General features: G+C 48.2%; 8 protein-coding genes across 8 annotated transcripts; 5 read left to right on the forward strand and 3 right to left on the reverse strand.

The window, feature by feature from the left end:
• Window positions 1-485: 485 nt before the first annotated feature.
• V1508DRAFT_363877 (rab-GTPase-TBC domain-containing protein) lies at window positions 486-3,650 on the reverse strand. The gene is made up of 3 exons (XM_066937284.1): window positions 3,072-3,650; window positions 2,744-3,007; window positions 486-2,691 (listed from the first exon to the last, which is right to left on the reverse strand). Exons 1-3 carry the CDS (start codon window positions 3,333-3,335, stop codon window positions 643-645), a joined length of 2,577 nt encoding a protein of 858 aa, XP_066798865.1. The 5' UTR covers window positions 3,336-3,650; the 3' UTR covers window positions 486-642.
• A 690-nt stretch (window positions 3,651-4,340) lies between these two features.
• On the forward strand, window positions 4,341-6,511 carry V1508DRAFT_394683 (uncharacterized protein; the record flags this gene model as incomplete). Its single annotated transcript, XM_066938014.1, has 4 exons — window positions 4,341-4,469; window positions 4,529-4,816; window positions 4,875-4,984; window positions 5,044-6,511. 4 exons carry the CDS (start codon window positions 4,341-4,343, stop codon window positions 6,509-6,511), a joined length of 1,995 nt encoding a protein of 664 aa, XP_066798866.1.
• Window positions 6,512-6,976: 465 nt separating this feature from the next.
• On the forward strand, window positions 6,977-8,616 carry V1508DRAFT_408894 (uncharacterized protein). The gene is made up of 5 exons (XM_066939076.1): window positions 6,977-7,680; window positions 7,732-7,836; window positions 7,886-8,005; window positions 8,057-8,477; window positions 8,567-8,616. Exons 1-4 carry the CDS (start codon window positions 7,108-7,110, stop codon window positions 8,273-8,275), a joined length of 1,017 nt encoding a protein of 338 aa, XP_066798867.1. The 5' UTR covers window positions 6,977-7,107; the 3' UTR covers window positions 8,276-8,477; window positions 8,567-8,616.
• V1508DRAFT_379697 (uncharacterized protein) lies at window positions 8,247-10,097 on the reverse strand. Its single transcript, XM_066937663.1, has 4 exons — window positions 9,634-10,097; window positions 9,462-9,570; window positions 9,297-9,404; window positions 8,247-9,239 (listed from the first exon to the last, which is right to left on the reverse strand). The coding sequence occupies exons 1-4, from the start codon at window positions 9,996-9,998 to the stop codon at window positions 8,433-8,435; spliced, it is 1,389 nt and encodes a 462-aa protein (XP_066798868.1). The 5' UTR covers window positions 9,999-10,097; the 3' UTR covers window positions 8,247-8,432.
• On the forward strand, window positions 9,980-12,754 carry V1508DRAFT_436698 (kinase-like domain-containing protein). Its single transcript, XM_066942122.1, has 2 exons — window positions 9,980-10,549; window positions 10,602-12,754. The coding sequence occupies exons 1-2, from the start codon at window positions 10,274-10,276 to the stop codon at window positions 12,558-12,560; spliced, it is 2,235 nt and encodes a 744-aa protein (XP_066798869.1). The 5' UTR covers window positions 9,980-10,273; the 3' UTR covers window positions 12,561-12,754.
• Window positions 12,755-12,843: 89 nt separating this feature from the next.
• Window positions 12,844-14,417, forward strand: V1508DRAFT_379701 (P-loop containing nucleoside triphosphate hydrolase protein). Its single transcript, XM_066937664.1, has 2 exons — window positions 12,844-13,877; window positions 13,928-14,417. Exons 1-2 carry the CDS (start codon window positions 12,960-12,962, stop codon window positions 14,273-14,275), a joined length of 1,266 nt encoding a protein of 421 aa, XP_066798870.1. The 5' UTR covers window positions 12,844-12,959; the 3' UTR covers window positions 14,276-14,417.
• Window positions 14,379-16,523, reverse strand: V1508DRAFT_363890 (rab-GTPase-TBC domain-containing protein). Its single transcript, XM_066937285.1, has 5 exons — window positions 15,971-16,523; window positions 15,620-15,923; window positions 15,481-15,567; window positions 14,903-15,431; window positions 14,379-14,834 (listed from the first exon to the last, which is right to left on the reverse strand). The coding sequence occupies exons 1-5, from the start codon at window positions 16,183-16,185 to the stop codon at window positions 14,608-14,610; spliced, it is 1,362 nt and encodes a 453-aa protein (XP_066798871.1). The 5' UTR covers window positions 16,186-16,523; the 3' UTR covers window positions 14,379-14,607.
• A 217-nt stretch (window positions 16,524-16,740) lies between these two features.
• V1508DRAFT_408908 (major facilitator superfamily domain-containing protein) lies at window positions 16,741-18,990 on the forward strand. The gene has a single exon (XM_066939077.1). The coding sequence runs from the start codon at window positions 16,832-16,834 to the stop codon at window positions 18,929-18,931; it is 2,100 nt and encodes a 699-aa protein (XP_066798872.1). The 5' UTR covers window positions 16,741-16,831; the 3' UTR covers window positions 18,932-18,990.
• The last annotated feature ends 772 nt before the right edge of the window (window positions 18,991-19,762 follow it).

The following is a 19,762-nucleotide window of genomic DNA, read 5'->3' on the forward strand; positions in this document are numbered from 1 at the left end:
ACTGTAATCGCTTCATGCAACTACAACCAGAGCATCATTAACATCGCCATCTACAATCATATACGAAGTCATCGTTACAAATTCCAACAAAACTTACTGAATAAATGTAACATCCTGCCGCGCTTTCTCAGGATCGCCTTCCGACGCCTTCTGGATCTGTATCGACTCGCGAAATAGCTCAGCGTTGATCTCGAGCACTAACGTCACTCGCCTCCGGTCAAGTTCGAGCTTCATCATATCTGTCATTTTCGCACTGCTGAAATCAGTGGACTTGGATCTATATAGCCCCTAAAAACCATTCATATGGCACGGTGGGTTAGGCGCAATCAAGCGGTTTGAAATTGATTATCTAGTTCTGAGTTGAGTGGTTGGTATTGTTGGATGAGGATTCGTAAGGACGACGTGACATAAATGCAGCTGCATGCTGCGGATGAGGCGCAAAATGCAGCGCCTGCAATGTTCGCATTCGTGTCGTCATATACTTCACGCAATTTCAGCTTCCTTAACAAATACTATTTAAACAAATACTATTTACTATGAACATGTTCAAATGAATATCTACCACCCAACGATAATAATACAAATATTCGTCCAAAATGAATACAAGTCATACACAACCTACTCATATGACTTATCCGCGTTTCATCGCGTCCAACCAAACTTCCCAATTTTTGGCCACGCATTAGCCTGTGCATCACCCATGCTTCCTGGAGCGGACTGCATATTTGACGGTGCAGTAGCATACCGTGTAATAGGCACTCTCGAAGTCGTCCCACTCGTCACACTGCGTTTTAGTTGTTCAAACTTATTCTTTGATTCCTCGAGTTCTTGCCTAGCAACGGCCTCACTTGTTTTCGAAGTAGCTAGTTCCATGCGTAACGCATCGCACGAGTCGCAATTGTATCCCGCTACTGGAGACGAAGGTGGCCGGAGCGAACTGGGTGTGGGCGAAGATGGCTCATTCAGAGCCACGGCGACTTCTTCAGGAACAAACAGCGAGCTACTTCTCTTACTGAACGTCTGTCCATGGAGCTGATTTTGACGACCAAGACGCAATTCCCGAAGGCCATGTGATGTCGGCGACAACCGTGCTGCCGTACTACTGACTACTGGACTGTTGTTCGGATCGTAATAGTCATAGTCCGAAGAAAGATCCTCTCTTGGAGCTTGCCGCTGTCTCACTTCATTCAATGTCCGCTCCAGTTTGCTCTTTTCGCGTTGAATATCTTGATACCTGCTCTTAACCTCGAACAGCTGGTCTTTCAAGTCCCGAACTTCAACGCACTTACAATCCAGATCTCTTTTCAAGAATGCATTTCGCTCTTTCTCCATCAACATCTCGGCTTGTGACATCTCGAGCTGCTTAATCAAGTCTTTGAATGTCATTAAACGTTGGGATATATCAGCTCGGTGTCTGAACTTTTCCCTCATATCCGCGATACTCTTCGCCACGTCCGGATTCTCGTTGTCTTCTGGTAGGGTTGACAGAAACGTCTGAAATGCGCTCCGCTCTTCCTCTCTGGCTCTTCTTTCCACCTCGAGTTCTTCTACAGTGGACACATGCTGTTTCTGAAGCATACTCAGAGCCATTACAAGATCCTCTATCTGGTTATGCAATTCTATGTTCTGCTTATGATCTGATTGGCGCGAAAGCTGACAACCGTCATCCAACTCGAGCGAGTTGATGGTAGACGTCAGCGACGCTCTGGATCCTGTTCTTCTCAATGTTCGACCAGGCACGCTGTTAGTAGGTGTCATAGGAGCGGGAGAATTGGACCCAACATTCGCCCATATTCGACCCAGAAATCGAGTTGCAGCCGCATGCAGCTCGGAAGTTTGCATGCTCATCGTGTTTGTGGGGGAATCTGAAATATGCAGTACGGCATCGGCTGTGGCTGCCCGTCTTGACTTGTACAACTTCTCAAGATCTTCTAAGACGTCTCTGGTGGCCACTGTCGTGAGAGACATTGCGTCTGAGATAAGTGCGTCCGCATTCCCTTCGTAGATCTGCCATAATGAACGACCTAGGAGCAATTGAAGTACCTCGTCCTCCTCTTTCAACGCCAATATTCGGTCTTCATTGGCCTGCATGACCGCAACGGCTACACGCATTAATGTCTCCAACGCTCCTTCGGCGAATATAACGTCATAGATCCGGAGCAGTATGTTCAGTGGACACGTTACTGCGAAGAAAGAAAGGAACCACTGTGTGGCGTAGATCGACTGCACGCCGAGATTCTCCATATGCTCATCAACCGCGGGAACAAACTTTCGCAATAGTTGCGTGAACTGGAAAATTCGAAGATGGAGTCCCCCCATGTCCGCCGTAAACATCGTCCGTAAATCATATTCTTCCATTAACCGCACGAGCACGCAGAACGCCGAGCGCTCATCCATATGCATCAACAAGGGACCAACTAAAAATGCGAGACCTTGACAGTATCCGACCTGCATGTCGTACAAACTGAATGCACGAAGGACATGACCGAGCATTGTTTGTCCTCGACCGCCTCGCTCCCTGAACATCTCAACCTCAGGAAAAGTACGATGTAGATCTCGACCAATTACTTTGTCATACGGTGAAGGCTCGGCAATGAGCGCGTTGAACAAAGACTCTAGTGTTGGATCGCCCGCACCGGCCATACTTTGCCACACTAGACCACGCAATGGAGGTGGCACGCCTCCTTTGATCTGAGTTACCATTAGAATATAAACTACCACTCAAATTCCAAATCCACCATACCTTCTTCGACAGTAAATTTGGAAGCTTAGCAGCTGTACGAGGATAGTCTGCAACAAGAGCTGCCCAAAATTCCAGGTCCGTCAGCTGTGGAGCATTAGGAACCATAGATATCCTTAGAGTATTTTGCTCTTCAGCGATCTTTCGTAACCTGTCTACCGACAAAGGACGGCATCTCCGTGGTAGAGCGCTGGATGTTAATGCTTTAGGGTCCCGCTCAAATCTCGCATTTTCTCGTTCCAACCGGGCTAACAGATACGCAGTATTCTTTAAATTGTCACATGTTAATCATTATAATGAAGCTTGTCAATTCAAAGACAGTGAAAAATACCTCGTCACTAGAAACTTCTCGTGACTCTTCGCACTCTGTCCGCTCCAATTCGTTCCAGTTAACAGTCTCATACTCATCATAATCATCTGGTCGTGACTCGTCGGTAGGAAGTTCAGACGGCTCAAGCGATGTTCCTATCGACGAGTGTGCCGTAGAAGGAGCCATATCTGACAGGATCTCCGGAACGAAGCTCGCGACGGATGATGTATCGGACAATGATGGGGTGACAAGAGTGTCTTGACTGTTATCTTCCAGTGATTCCATTGAGCCGTAGTAGTACTAGATATGCATAAAGTCCAGTGCTCGATAACTCTAACGAGTTGGTTAGCACCAATGAGTGAATGTGTACACACGGCAAACAAGGAGCAGAGCAAAAGGAATGACTGCACTAAAATACTCTGGCAAAACGAAACAAAAACAAGAAAAAGAGCGACCGCAAGATACAAAACGTAGAAGAGACCTTGAAAATTGAAGCAACGCCCGAGGTTCCCGGGAAAATTGCCTGCTCTTTGAATTCCAAGGATTCACAACTAAGGGGATGCAGCGTGCATTAGCGTGTCGCGGGGCGATGTCTCAGCCCATTGATTATTGCGGCTAAGGTTATATACGCGAAAACCTGTGGCACTCGGCGCATAAACGCGTAGAAATTTAAGGTAAGCGCGTGTCACCCCTTTTACTGCTGCACACTTGCCTCACTCTTAGTGGACGCCGTATCATCCTTGATTCGGGCAGTATGTGTATACGGTTAGTATACTGAATTTCCTTCTACCCATTTGCTTACTTCATCGAATTCAATAAGGTCTCGGTATCATGGCTTAGTGTCATTGCCGAGCTTGAGGGGTGAAGGGATGAATTCGGCCCCTTGTCTTGTGCAGACTTAGGCGCGATGGGCAGAATGGTTATATCCATAGTCTTGTCGGTCCATAGATGGCTATCGGCATGTCACACAATCTATGACCAGCTTGAAAATCAATATGGAGACTACCTACACTATTGCTTACCTGTAAATTTTTGTGGATGAAATTTGATGGAGCTGCGCCATCAATTTTTGTCCAAGAATCTCACTCGCTGCCAATGCATCTCTGTTTACTCGTCCAGTGCGGCTCTGTTGCCGCAGCAACCGGTACAGCCACACCATAACTACAGAAGCAACGAACGCAGAATCTCCCATCTCTCTTATGTCGTGGCATGTTGTGCTGACGGCCTACGTCTATAGAGTTAATTTTTTTTTACTTACTGTCATTCGTTTTATTGTAGTTCTTACAAGACATGGCGGTGTCTAAGGAATTGGCTGCCTTTGACGACCGAATAGCTTCATTCAGAGCCCATCGTGTTGGCAATGGAGCGAAACGCGGAGGGGTCAAAGCATGGCCGCATACTCGACCAAGTGTGACACAGGTATTTTTACTATTATCTCATGTTTTTCTTTATGTGATTGACTAATCTGCGGTGTTTAGATGGCTAAAGCAGGATTCATATATAATCCGTCGCAGCAGTCACCAGATAATGTTACCTGTTTCCTCTGCGACAAGAGCCTCGACGGATGGAACAAAGGTGACGACCCTAAAATAGAGCATCTCGATCACTCGCCACGGTGTGGATGGGCAATTATTCATGGATCAGACTGGAAAGATGATGAGTATCATGATCCGGAGAGTAGCGATATGCTGAGAGCTAGATTGGAGACTTTTGGTACTTGGTGGCCTCATGACGGAAAGCGAGGATGGGTTCCTACTAGTAGTAATGTGAGTCGAGATCGAGCACGAGATTCTGACAAGCAGGGTTTAATTGACTTACGGCTAGATGAGTAGAGCCGGATTCTTTTACAACCCGGGGAGATCGGGCGATGATTTTGCTGCGTGCATGTATTGTGGTGTAGTCTTAGATGGCTGGGAGCCCAAGGATGATCCTACGTATGAAGCAGTTTGATATCTATTTACTTGCTGGAATTTTCAGCTAACTATGCGATTAGTGAAGAGCATAGGCGACGCGGTCCTGATTGTTACTTCTTCACGCGAATACATAGAGGCTCATCCAAGGGCAAAAGAAACTCCAGGACGCGACAGTCAACATCAGCTGTTTCTAAAAAGACAAATCCGCGAAAACGGCTGAGTTCTGAAATGGTTGTGGACGAAGAAGTCGAAGTCGAAGAGCCTAAACCTAAGCGGAGAGCGAACAAGCGAAACAGCAAAGCTAGTCGATCGTCTACTGCAGAAGATACCTCCCGAGATGTTGACGAGTCGAACGCCAGTCAGACATCACAACAACGACGGCTATCGGCACGATTAGTAGCTTCCCGGGAAATCACTTTAAGTAGTGTGCCCACAGACTCCATAGCGGAAGGCGAAGAAGAACCAGAGAACGCTGTCAAGAGAACACGAGGCCCAAGACCAATGAAGACCAAAACGAAGACAGCGAAGACAAAACAGCCACTACAGAGTACCTGGTCTAAAGTCGAAATTGTACCACCAGTACCACCATTGCCGCAGATTGTGGTCAAGAATGCTTCCCCAGCAGCATCCGCATCAAACAACAGCTCGAGCCTTTTGGAGGATCTGATTGCAAACTATTCTGCAAACTATGAAGAAGCGCTAGAATCAGCGACCGCGAACGTAAATGTGAAGACAAACGATATTAGCGACTTTGTGCTACCTCCATCCACGTCTGCGACTGAAATCGATCCAGATCAATCCCCGCGATCGCTTCCAAGACCGACTTCCCGTAACGCAACACCGAAGACGCACATGCCGGCTATCCCGGTAGTTCTAGCGAGTTCACAAAGAACAGCTAGTACGGCTCGCGCAACTGAAGAGCATCTTTTAACTACGAGGGCCCGAAACAGTCCAGCACAGATGATAGAACCGTTGGATGTTTTTATGCAAGCCGGGCTCCCAGGGGAAGCTAGAACGTCCGCAAAAGATATTCCGGCCGGTGGTACGAGATCCAGCAACGGAGATACAGGTGTTACTACCATTTCCCAGGCCAGCCCTAGAAAGGAATCTAGCACGCCTGCTCTTGTTCATGGACAACTTGCTGCGATCAATGCCTGCTCTATTAGGAGAGGTGCAGTGGCTTCGAGTCCACGAGAAAAATTTGCATCTAGGGCAGTCAATCTCAACAGTTCTCCGCTAGTACTCACGGATAGTCTGCATAATGGTAACGTCGCTCCAATTTCTAGACACGTTCCATATAATAAGCTTCGGTGGTCACGGAAGAGTTTGTCAGGATATGTAGAGGAACAGACTGATGCTAAACCGTCGATTTTAGGTGATGCAGATGACATTTCAGAGATGGACTTGGGCATGACAGTTGAGGAGTGTATTAGGCGTATGGCTGAGGTGGGTGAGCGAACACTACTGGCGAAGTGCGATAGATTGGTAGAGTTTCTAGAGCGCGAAAGCGAGAGAGCAATCAAACTGCTAGAGTCGCCTTCTAGCTGACTCACTCCGCGGAACATCGAGATGTTTATTGTGTTACCTTGTATTATGTGAATTTATGAGGGTTGTTATAAAATAAAGAAATTTGTCTTTGGTCTCAATAGAGAATTGCTAATTACGCGTAGGCTGGGTCTATACGTCGAGTGTGATTGTCGACGAGATAATCTCATCGACCAATATTATGAAAAAAACACGCACAGAGAAAAAATAAAACTTAATCTCCACTTATCGAATATCGCGCCACGAACGGTGATCACGGCTTAATTGGTAACAATGAACGTGGTAGTCCAACGAGAATTATGCTCAACGATCCGTCAAATTCAAATATTAGGCAGTATGTATTCCCTGCTGTTGAAACCTTTAAGATTATGATCTTCGGATCTAATGATGTGGCGGGCGTATTTCAGGGGTGTTCGGGAAAGTCCGTGCGCCACTTTCCTTCGCCATAGCCACAGCATGATTCACGTGGTCCTTAGAGTTTAAAGCCTATTTTTGGGAATTGTCCCAAACTTATTGACATCGCGAGATTCAACATGATCCCGTAAACGATATTAGCCAACATCGAATAACTTATCGCCTAATTACAAAGTATCCCGGTCATGCAGCGGACTGTCAGTGAAACTTTAAGACAGACAACTTCCCCGTCATCGTTAACAGTGCCGGAAATAGAGTCCAACATAACTCCAAAACGTCACATTCGACTCGATGAGGCACAGGGGGACGAATGTCCAGAGTATAACGATAATTTGGACCCGAAGCCTGGTCGAAGTCGATGGTCAATGCGACATCGTTGGAGTCAGAGTCCTAGCCCAAGCAAGGCAAGGGAGGGATCCTCCGTCGGCCGATTTCCAGTTCCCGACCATCGAAAATCTGCCGATGTGACTGGCTTGGAGACAGGAGTCGGTCATGTCACGTTTAGTGACGACCGGACTCGGTCGACAAAATCCACTGCATCCTTGCAAGATGACAAGAAGTTGTCATCCTCTAACGCGTACCGGTATCTATTCAAGAAACATTTCAACCCCGATGAGCCAGAAACAGACGACGAGAGAAGAGTGCGAGAGAAAATTCACGAGGTTTTAGAGTTCATCAGAAAACAGCGAATCGGCATGATGACATCGCAAAATGCCAAGGGCCACTTGCTTGCCAGTGCCACCGTCGTGTCTGAAATGGTATGATCTTGTTTCATATGTTTTCAAGTGGCGCACTAATATATGGAACAGGAAAATGGTGTTGATTTTGTGTTTCATGCAAATACTCGTACATTGAAGATTGAGGACATCGATGACAAGCCGAATATAAATCTTTCGTTCCAGAACAATGAAACCGTATTGTCATCTTCTGCCATTGTATCAGTCATAAGTCTAACGACAGTAGGCTGAATGGGTGTCAATTGCAGGCACTGCCAAAATATCCACTGATATTGATGAGATTGATAGGTACTTAAGAAATAATTTGAATGACTGGGGAGGTAGCGATCCAGAAATACGCCACAAGGTAACTAGCATTGTGTCTATTATGGCAGGGAATGTACTAAATTCCAGTTAGAATATTGGAATTGTTAACTTAACGACACGTTCAATTGCGTACTCTATTAGTGACAACTTCAAATTTATTCCCATGTCGACGACACAAGGTGGCATTATTAGAGGCGAGATTCAAAGCTCAGGTGGAACAGTTAAAATTGATGAACCTCAGGTTAAGCAATTCCGACGAAGATACAAGCACAGCCGTCAACGCACTCCAAGCCGGTCTCGAACAGAATAAGATAAGTGGTACAAGGAGACACAGCAAAGCGATTAATAATATCGCATTGACGGTGAAATTCTGTATTTGGATCTTCACATTTCATATATCAATCATATTGTACACAAACCCATCAGCATATAATATACATATAACACTCGATATCTAAATGTACACACTATTCATATTTCGTTGGGACTGTCCAGTCGAAAATGTTATCTGCGTAAGTTTCGTCTAGTAAAAACTTGTCCCTCTCCACCTCCCCTAATATACGAAAGATGCTACTAGTTGTATGACTAATGCCGCTTGCAGTTTCCGCCCGAATCCGTCTGATAGCCCGGGGCCCTGCCCCTCCCCCTCCCCCACTTAGGAGGTAATCTCTTTCTCGCGAGATATATAAGCTCGCTCCGCTCCATGCTCCCAGACTTGTTATACCTTTAATCCGAGATCTATCGCCTATAGTCCACGGCCGGAAATTCTTCTGTAGCTGTATGCTGTGACCGCTACTAGAATCATATACTAGACAATTCCGCACCTCATCCAGTATTCTTAACCTTAATCCTGGAATATTGCTGCACCCTCCGACAAAAATTATCCGCGAGAGCATGCTGGCTCGAGTGTCAATACCGAGTCCAGACAGACAAGATACTATAAGGTCCGGAATAGGGAAACAATCGATATCGTCGACGTTGTCCTGTGCGCGCTGTATGAAACACTGAACTAGCGGGCTATATCGCGTTTCTGAGCTGGGAACATAATATGTGCTACCGCATAGTGTGATCGCAAAGGCTTGTTGAGAGGTTGAGGACGTTATCGTGTCAATACGGGTGCAATACATGGCTCGAGCAATGAATTCCTCGACTTCGTCGAATGAGGGTAAAACTTCAGTGAATTCCTTCAGGGCCCTGCTAACTAGGTCATGCAATCGCTTTCCCGCGCGTAATGTTGATTTCACAGCGGATAGGAGAGGCTTGTAATCGTAAATCTGCTTCAGTTAGCTAACACAATCCTCAAACAACTCACATACTTAGCCACGACATACCGGAGTAACGGTTGTCTCATGCCATCCTATATCAACCACAAGTGCAGTTCGAGCACCAGCTGCTAGCATTGAACAAACCGGGGAAAGCATATAAGTGACAGAAATTGACTACAATTATGTCAGCCAAACCTTCCTAGAATTCGAAATGTAATTCTGGTAATATACCTGGAAGTAATTAAACAAGACAAAAGCAATGGCTTTCTTAAGCTGCAGCGTCATCATTGGGTTTTCCAGGATCACCACCTTCCGGCTCTTCCCATCTAAGAGAAGATATCTATTCCACATGATTGAGCATGACAAGTACACAGAATAATAAGTAACTTATTCTGCGACTCACTTGTAATATACATCCCTCAGGATTGCTTGTAGTATATCATGGACATCCTCCATCTTTGTATTTCTCATATCCAAGTCCCAAAGCACATGAGTCTTGATTCTCCCTCTCCTATCAGGACCGATAGGTAGCTCACAGACAGGCCGTTCCAAACCGGCTATTCCAGCTCTAATACCGCGTGCTCCAATATCGAGAATAACAGGAGGATCAGTGTACTGCTGTCGCGTAGAAGGTGACAGTAGAGGCGAGGACGCGAAGGACGCTAATGCACCGGGCGTGCTTGGGGAGGACGAGGAGGCCTGCCGTCGTAGCACGGGGATGTCGCGCATAACCTCACTGGTCTCCGTATTACCAGACGAACTCGCCATGCCGCTATGTATGATTTTTGTTTACCGTGAATACATTGTTGCGGTTATAGAAGATTTCAGCGGATTGGTCGTCAATATCATGCTGGACGTTGTTCAGCATGTAAAAATGCGACAAACTGTGGAGTGCGTTTCAAACGTTATCTACGCTTCAACGTCCCCACCGTGCCTCCGGGGCTGCACATTTGCGTCCTGCACCCCTTCGCCCAGCTCCATATCAACCACCGAAACAAAACGGCCACCGGCGTACGACTTTCTGGATCTCGCCACGTCGGATCATGGAAGATCCAGACTTTGCGACACAGCCGTCCACTGTTCCGCAACAGTGGGGGCAGCACGATTCTTCAAATCAGGAAGACGAGAATATCCTATGCACACTAGTGTGTTTGACGGGCAATATCAAGAACGTAGTGTTACGGATGGACCAAACCTCAATTGGGTTCGATGGCAAATCAGTCACGAAGAAAGAATGGATATTTGGCCGGAATTCGCGTTGCGATGTGTATATGGGAGAAATTAAGAGAGTCTCCAACAATCATTTCAGAATATGGACTGTGAGTCGATTTCTAATGTTGGACGTTATATAGTTGCTGACTGTATTTGTAGCGGGATCCTCCTCCAAATACCAATGAACCACCAATTGTTCTAATTGAGGATGTTTCCACAAACGGCACATTTCTTAACCAATCACGATTGCCTCGAAAACGATCGTGCATTCTTTCACAGGGTGACGAGATTGGCTTAGGTATGGGAGTCCCACAAGACGAGATCCGATTTTTGATCAATTTCGGACCGGCTTTTCTACGCGGCAGGCAACAGCAAGTAAAAGAAAATACACTAGAAACTGGTGTATACGGCAGATACGACATGCGTGATACAATTGGGAAGGGCGCATTTGCGACGGTGCGAAAGGCGGTTGACCGTGCGACTGGAGAAGTATTTGCTGTTAAAGTGATTCCGCGGAGACGTATCATGGCTGGTTTGGCAGTTAAACGAGAGGTTGATATTTTGATGCGCCTGGATCATCCGCATATTGTCAAATTGAAAGAGTTGTTCGAGGACAGATCAAATGTCTATCTTGTGATGGAGTATGTTGCCGGCGGCGATCTCATGGACTATATCACAAAGTACGGTCCAATGGACGACAATATGGCAAAGATTGTTGTGAAGCAAGTATTGCAGGCCGTCGTGTATGTGCATTCAGCAGGAATTTCACATCGAGATATCAAACCAGACAACATTCTCCTCGTGTCAGACGATGACTGTGACGGGAATTCAGTACAAATCAAGGTGTCTGATTTTGGACTGGCGAAGATTTCAGAATCAGGGACATTTTTGAAAACCTTTTGTGGTACGTTGGCGTATCTGGCACCGGAAGTCATCCAAGCTAGAGACTCCTCTCGCGGTCATGCCGAAAAGACCTCGACATACTACTCAAATAAGGTCGACATGTGGAGTATAGGATGTATGGTGTATGTTTTATTAACCGGCTATCTACCGTTCAATGGGAGTACTCAAGAGCAATTATGTAACCAGATTATAGCTGGTGAGTATTCTCAGCAGCCCCTTGATGATGCAAAAGTGTCCGCAGATGCGAATGCGTTCATCAGAGCGCTGCTAGAAGTCAATCCAAAGAAAAGACTCACAGCAAAATCAGCACTGCTCTTGAGGTGGCTAAGTGAGGGTCCACAGTCCGATGCATCAAGCCCGCTAAATGAAGAGAGCGATGAGATTGTGGAAAGCAAACTGGACGATAAAGACGACGTACCTGACGGTGCAATGGAGGGAGTGGAGGGAGCTGCTCTCGGACATGCATCTGACATTGACAGTTCAGAACTACAAAAACGGACTGCTAAGCTAGAGATATCTCGAGGTCGTTCGGGGTCAGGGCATGCGCGAACGTCATTAATCGGACCGGATAGCGACGGCGGCAACGAGAACAAATTTAAAGTCGACGTTATTGGTCAGCTGCCAATTACAAGTGGCGTACGATCCTACGCTGACGAAAACGACCTGCGCTCATCCTCCATAGGCGAGCTGCCACCGAAAACTTGGCTCATGCTAGAAACCATGAAGGACAGTATCCCGTACAAAGACATCATGATCTTTCGCGAACAGGCCTGGTTCGGTCGGGCGAGGAAATGTGACATCCAGCTAACCGACAGTCGGACATCCAAGTTCCACTGCTATTTACGGCGAAAGCGGAATAGCCAAAGAGATGGCGATTCTGGACATGAACGCAATCTCGATGCCATTTATCTATGCGATTTCTCGACGAACGGGTGTTTTGTGAATAACCAGAGAGTAGGATCGGGTATGCAGGCTACGCTGAAGAATGGCGACGAAATAGCTATGTTTAAAGAGCGGAATGAGAAACTGGCATTTAAAGTAAAATTGATTAGGCCAGAGGAGTTTTGCGAGGTGGAGAGGACTGACAGTGTGGTCGAGATTGTACCGACTCCGGTGCAGAAGAATGAGTTGGTGGGATCGAAACCGAAGAAGCATCCCAGAGATCATGACGATGCAGATTTCATACTGCAGAAGAAGAGGAGTCTCCGAGTTTAGACATAAAATGCATGAGTTATTTATTAGTGGTAGTTGAAACTTTAGTTGTATCAATTGGTTATTAGCATGGACGTTTGTAAATTTGTATTTTGGGCGTTTATTATGATACCTTGTCGTTTAAGATTTCGTTCATTTATTGGATATCGGATTGGGTTGCAAGTAAATGATTAATAAAATAATACTATTGCTGACCGTCGCGAGTTTGGATATGGGATGCACAAGTCCCGCAGCTTCTAGTTCAGTTGTGCGTCCTGATGGCCACACTCGATCCAGCGAATATCATCTTGGCCTCACCTAGTACACTACGCACTACATTGATGCAGCAGCTCTTCATCAGAGCCTCAAAACCTTTGATTTGTCAGTAGATTCTTAATTGTTAAGTTCCGATCATAATCTGCAATGGAGGAACTAGGTATCTTACCAACGAACTCAGCGAAGGCGACACCGCCTGCCGCCACACCGACCAAATCTTTACCTAAGAAGACGAAGAAATTCTCGGAAGCAGCACCAGGGGATCCATACAGTCGTCTCAAGAAGCTAGAACGAGAACTAGAATATTTGAATTTACAGGAGGAATACATCAAGGATGAGCAACGAAATCTGAAGCGTGAGCTTGTTAGAGCACAAGAGGAGGTGAAGCGGATTCAGTCTGTGCCGCTTGTGATCGGGCAGTTTTTGGAGCCGATTGATCAGCATACTGCTATCGTTGGCTCCACTACGGGTTCGAATTATGTTGTGCGGATTTTATCTACCTTGGATCGGGAACTGTTGAAGCCGTCGTCATCCGTTGCGTTACATCGGCATTCGAATTCACTGGTCGATATCCTTCCGCCAGAGGCGGATTCAAGTATCGCGATGCTTGGCGCGAATGAGAAGCCAGACGTCTCTTACGCAGATGTGGGTGGTTTGGACATGCAGAAGCAAGAGATTCGGGAAGCGGTCGAACTGCCTCTTACGCATTTCGAGCTTTACAAGCAGATCGGCATTGACCCACCACGCGGTGTGTTGCTGTATGGACCGCCTGGCACGGGTAAGACCATGCTTGTGAAGGCGGTGGCGAACAGCACGACTGCTTCGTTCATCAGGGTCGTCGGGTCGGAATTTGTGCAAAAGTACTTGGGTGAAGGTCCTCGAATGGTGCGAGATGTTTTCAGACTCGCGCGGGAGAATTCGCCTGCGATCATTTTCATTGATGAGATTGATGCGATTGCGACAAAGCGATTCGATGCGCAGACTGGTGCGGACCGAGAAGTGCAGCGGATCTTGTTGGAGCTGCTTAATCAGATGGACGGTTTTGACCAAACCTCGAACGTCAAGGTATGTCAGGGCCACTTTTAATAATGGAATCGCTGTAACAATAGCAACAGGTAATTATGGCTACCAACCGCGCCGACACACTCGACCCAGCGCTCCTTCGGCCCGGCCGGCTGGACCGCAAAATCGAATTCCCATCCCTCCGCGACCGCCGCGAGCGCCGCCTAATTTTCTCAACAATTGCGTCCAAGATGTCGCTCGCGCCGGAAGTAGACCTCGACTCGCTCATCATACGAAACGACCCGTTATCTGGTGCCGTGATTGCGGCCATTATGCAGGAAGCGGGTTTACGCGCCGTGCGCAAGAATAGATATGTTATCTTGAACTCGGATCTTGAGGAGGCATATAATTCGCAAGTCAAGACGACAAGCGATGTGGATAAGTTCGAGTTCTACAAGTGAGCTGCGCACAGTGGGTCGGCCGAAATCAGTGGAGGCTTTCGCAGGCGCGAGTACCATATAGGTTCATATGTAATTTATACGATGTTGTGTTTGTTCTTGTGAGATTGAAATAATGCATTACATCGTATTATTATACATTTTACACAACTAGTTCATATGTGGTGTACCAAACATGATCTGGCACATGTTTGCTTCGGACCGTGAAGTCGTCTTGTCTATTGCTTGGCGCAGCAAATTCTAATGCATATGCACCACGGACAAAAATCCAAATCTCAAAAACTCCATATGCAAACCCACAAAAATAATCAAAAAATGCCAAAACTGTAGACGTATCATGCTTTCTTTTCATTCCTCCGTGGCGGCGACGACGACGACGACGACGACAACAAGCCGGTATTCGCTCGGGACGCTTTCCGGGACAATGCGCGCTGCATCTTTCGCGACCTCAAAAAGTTATATTCGTATTCAAGGACTTCCATGAATAAATCGGGGTTCTTGACTTCGACGAAACGAGTTAATTGCTGCATAGCTGTTTCGAAATCCGCCGTAACCAGTGTGTCTATTTTGAAAATTTTAGCATAGTGTCAGATTTAAGTAGTTGCAGTTGACAAGAAAGGAAAGACGTACTACGCATACTGTCGAGTAGTGTGAGCGCGGCGGCATGGATAACACCTAGCCCATCGTCGCCTAGTAAGAAGAACACGTCCCAGATCCGCAACTGAGTGGAGAACGGAACGGAGTAGCTAAAGAGCGTCAGGTACCACTTTGTCGCGTACAATGTCGGCTCGATCTTCATAGCCTCCAAAGTTTGTCCTATTTTGCGTCTGTGTAGTGCAACACGAAGATCCTCGAACGCGTCCATGAGACCATTGAATCCGTGCGCGTAGAGTTCCTCAAGACGCCGTGTTGTGAAAATGCGGATAAGCATTATGAAGCACGTTATTTCGTCGTAGTAGCAAAGTAAGTTCGCGGCCAGCGGTGCCATGCCTTGAACGTAACCCATATCTGACATATGGAGCGAGAATGCGTGGAGGACACGGAAGAGAAGACGTTGGCCACCGCGGTAGCGGGCTGAGAACATGACGTGGGAACTGATTGTGCGGGGTACGTCGAGATCGATTTGGGTGTCGTGGAGTGAAGGCTCGGCGACATATTTCTAATAACGATTAGCATTTGTGATTTGATAAGAATGTGGGGGGACTTACTGGGTAAAGTGCCTCCAGGTCACGGTCTGGGACGTAATTTTTCTTTTTCCTTGCAGAGCTGGTGAGAAATGACCGCCATGCCGAGGCCTAGATTGTTAGTGTTATATTTCCCGGGATCTGAACTACCGCAAAACCATACCCGCCAAGCATCGGGAATGCCCTTGAAAGTCCTCTCGACAAGTTTCAAAGTCTTTTCAAAATGATACGTGACGACACCTGTTTTCTCGTTGATCCGCCGGACAGCCATTTCCCGCCATTTTACCTCCCGCATTGATTCGTGTCGCGGCTCGAGTTGAGACGAATAGTCGATGATGGCGGGCGCTCGTACTTTCATGTTTCTTGGCCGTAGAAGGAAATGGAGATGGAGCAACGACGACGACCCGTCTGCGGACGGTTGGCGGAGCCCCAACGGCGGCGGACTCTGTTTGATAATAAATCCGTATCTACAGAGTTAGCGCAATCTCTGTCGACCTCCAATCATCAGGCATACCTATCAACGTCAGTCGCATTGACATCCTCCCAATTTTCAGTGCCGCCGGCAAGCAGGCCCAAGTTGATATTTGGACGCTCATATTTGGCTTGAATCTCCTGGGACGCGAGCACGACGCCCTCAGGTAAAGTTGTAGTGCTCGTGTTTTCGGACAGAGACGTGCTGTTGCCGGCCGAGTGCACGGGCGAGGAGGTGCCCTCAAGGATGGCTGCCATTCCGGGGTTGTTTAACTCTTGATGATCCAGAGATCGTTGAATGCAGACTTTACTTAACAATATGGGGTCTAGAGCCGAATCATACTAGCCGTGAAGAACTACTGCGTAGAAATTTAATGACCGGCGGTCTGCTCGACTGGAAACAAATATATCGACAATTCTGGTGCGATGGATACGCCGACGTACGCCGGCGGCTAGGAGGAGGGACATGCAGCCCGCTAACCGTTTTCAAGGGGCTCGTGTGCAGCATACGGCAATGACAAACGCCTGCTTTCAACGCGACTGGACATAATATAGCAGTCGCCGGCGCATGATATCCTATATCTATTGCCGATTACAGCACCATTAACTAGGTGTCGGCTGCAGGTACTCTTATATATTGTAAAACGTTGGCGTCATCACTACGCACCTCAATGCAATCGTCAATGCAATCGCTGCATAGGCTTGCGATTAGACAATGAATGCCGCGATAGAGTTCATCAGGTAAATGGCTGGACAGCCGCACCGACGCAGTTGGACACAGGACCGAGACCACGCGCTCCACCCAACGCCTCGCAGCTATCGCAAAGCCAGGGGCGGTGAAATTACTTCTCTCCACTGTGCGGTCTATGCACTGCATTCCCAACACCGGCGTCTTTCTACTGCTATGTCGGAGTCCAGCGTAACCGGTGCCTCCCGTCGTACCAGTCGCGCGTCCGTCGCCAGCACGGTCGTTGATCCTCGCAACGTCGCCGCGATGGATGACGGTGAGTTGAAGTCGGTGGACTCGACTCTTAGAGAAACCACGGGGCAATTGCGACCAGGCACCGCGACCGCGCCTCCGCTTACGCGTGCTCGTTCTCGCAGGTCAGTCAACGCGCCTCCTCCGCCAGCCATGCGTCGCGCCAACACGGCCAGCGCGATTGTGCGCCGGCCGTCGGTGACGCCGACGGTGAACTCATTTCGGTCGATGGGCATGTCCCAGAAGGAAATCTACGGCGACACGCCTGCAGATCTCATCCAGCTCGAACGTATCCGCACGATGGAAACGGTTGCCTCGCTGTACCGCAGCATCACGCGCGACGAAGGAGAAATGTCAGCGCCGAACGATGCGCAGGAACTTGCCGACATCGACCCCGAGCTCGTAACGTGGGACGGTCCAGAGGACGCTGAAAACCCGCGCAACTGGGTGCGGTCGAAGAAATGGCGTGCGACGATTGCGATTTCGGTATACACTTTTTTGGGCCCGTTCAGCTCGTCGATCCTGTCGCCTGCGGTGCCGAAAATATGCGAGTCGTTCGGGGTCACGAACACGACGCTCGCGGCACTCATGGTGTCGATATTTGTGCTCGCGTGGGCAATTGTGCCGTTGGTTGTTGCGCCGATGTCGGAGATATTTGGGCGGAGAGTGGTGCTGCACATTTCGATCTTTATTTTGCTGGTTTTCAACATGGCTTGTGGGTTGTCGAAAGATCTTACGCAGATCCTCGTGTTTCGATTTTTGGCCGGCGCGGGCGGCGCGGGACCGCTTGCGATCGGTGCCGGTGTCGTAGCGGATATCTGGAATGACGACGAGCGGACGGCGGCGATCGGGTTGTTCTCGATCGGTCCCACTGCTGGTCCAATTTTGGCGCCGATTATTTCGGGGTGGATTGCCATGTACCTGCCGTGGCAGTGGGTGTTTTGGATACTGATTATTGTGAACGGGACTGTGTTCGCGTTTGGGCTGGTGACGCTCGAGGAGACGTATGCGCCGGTTTTGTTGCAGTGGAAAGCGCAGCAATTGCGGAAAGAGACAGAGAATAGGGCGTTGCACACAGTTTTTGAGATTACGAATTTCAGTGCGATGGAGAAGCTGCAAATTGCAATAACGAGGCCAATTATCTTGCTTTTCACGAACCCAATTGTGTTTGGTCTTAGTATGTACATGGCCTTTACCTACGGATTCCTGTACCTGCTGTTGGTGACGTTTCCTTCACTGTGGGAAGTCGATTATCATTTCTCGCTTGGATTATCTGGGTTGATGTATCTCGGACCGGGGCTGGGGTTTGGGCTTGGGATCTTAACGGTGACGCCGGCGTCGCAAAGGGCGTATCACAAGCTTGTAGAGCAGAACGGCGGTGTCGCGAAGCCGGAGTTTCGGTTGCCGGTGCTGGCGATAGGCGCGGTGTGCATGCCGGTCGGGTTGATCTGGTACGGGTGGAGTGCTGAGAAGCAAGTGTTTTGGATCATGCCGTTGATTGGTGCGGCGCTGTTTGGGGTGGCACTGATTTCTGTGTTTCAATGCATTCAAAGCTATTTGATTGACATGAATCCGAGCTATGCAGCGTCGAGCACGGCTGCGGGAACGACGTTTCGGAGTTTGTTTGGATTTGCGATGCCGCTGTTTGCGTCGCCGATGTATAATAAACTGGGGCGCGGGTGGGGAAACACGATGCTTGGGATTGTGGCGCTCGTGATCGGGACAGTGTTCCCGTTGGTTGTGTACTTTAGGGGGGAGAGGATTCGGAAGTGGAGCGATAAGCGGATGGACGCAAGAAGGGCCAGGGAGCAGGCGAAGAGGGAGGAGAGGATTACGAGGCGGTTGGAGATGGAGGAGAGGGTGCAGGTGGAGAAGGTTGGCAAGGACGTAGGCATGGTTGAGAAGAGACGAAGGTCGAGTGTGGTGCAGACGCAGGTTGGGCAAGAGCAGGTTGGGCAGAGGCAGTTTGAAGAGATTCCGGAGGAGAGCGATGATGGGTCGTCGATAAAGTCGCGGATGTCGTAGATAGATTGCATTTTAATATATAGAAAGCCATGTATTATTATATTGCAGCTAGAGATAGATCGGTCGGGTCAGGAAGGGGAATGACTTACACTACACTACATCATCCGTCGGGGCCGACAGGCAAGACTCTACAAATTGCAAACGTCAGCAGACAGAAGATGCGTAACTTTTGCACGCCACGAAAAGATGAAAGATGTGCGGGCAAGGGCACGACGACGAGCACGAGCACGACACGAGCACGACACGAGCACGAAGCGATCTCGGTCAAAGACACAAGTGAGCCGTTGATTTGCAGTTGATGGGCATTTGGTGGTATGTCAACTGTAATCCAACAGACATGCCGCAGCTACAGTTAACCGCTTATCTGCGGGCTAGAGACGGGTATTAATATGACAATAATCATGAGCTAGCGTAGGATCAAGAAGAGTTAGTTAAAGCAGGCAGATGACACAAATCTAATTTAGCCATGGCTTGCGCCTTTGCCTGTCATGCGCGGACACAGCTAAAGAAACACGCAGACTGCCGTTCGCCTTGTCGTAGTTTAAGTCGATATTCTGCTTTTGCTTTTGCTTTTGCTTTTGCTTCTGCTTCTGCTTCTGCTGCTGCTGCTGCTTTTGCCGCTATTTCTGCTGGCTTCTTCACTATACTAGTTACCCGAGGTATATGAATTTGTGTGGGTGCTGTGGATTCGCGTGCCAAAGCGAGCACGGGCCACCTGCTAGTAGTAGTGAGTTTTCTGCTGCATCGCCAACCGCCGTCGCCGTCCACGCCTGCTTTTTTCGCTCACTCGCTATCCGCTTTCTTCTTCATCAATCCGACGACGACAATCAC

This window comes from Lipomyces doorenjongii (genome assembly GCF_038497915.1).
Source record: "Lipomyces doorenjongii strain NRRL Y-27504 unplaced genomic scaffold V1508scaffold_2, whole genome shotgun sequence".
Lineage (NCBI taxonomy): Eukaryota > Fungi > Ascomycota > Lipomycetes > Lipomycetales > Lipomycetaceae > Lipomyces > Lipomyces doorenjongii.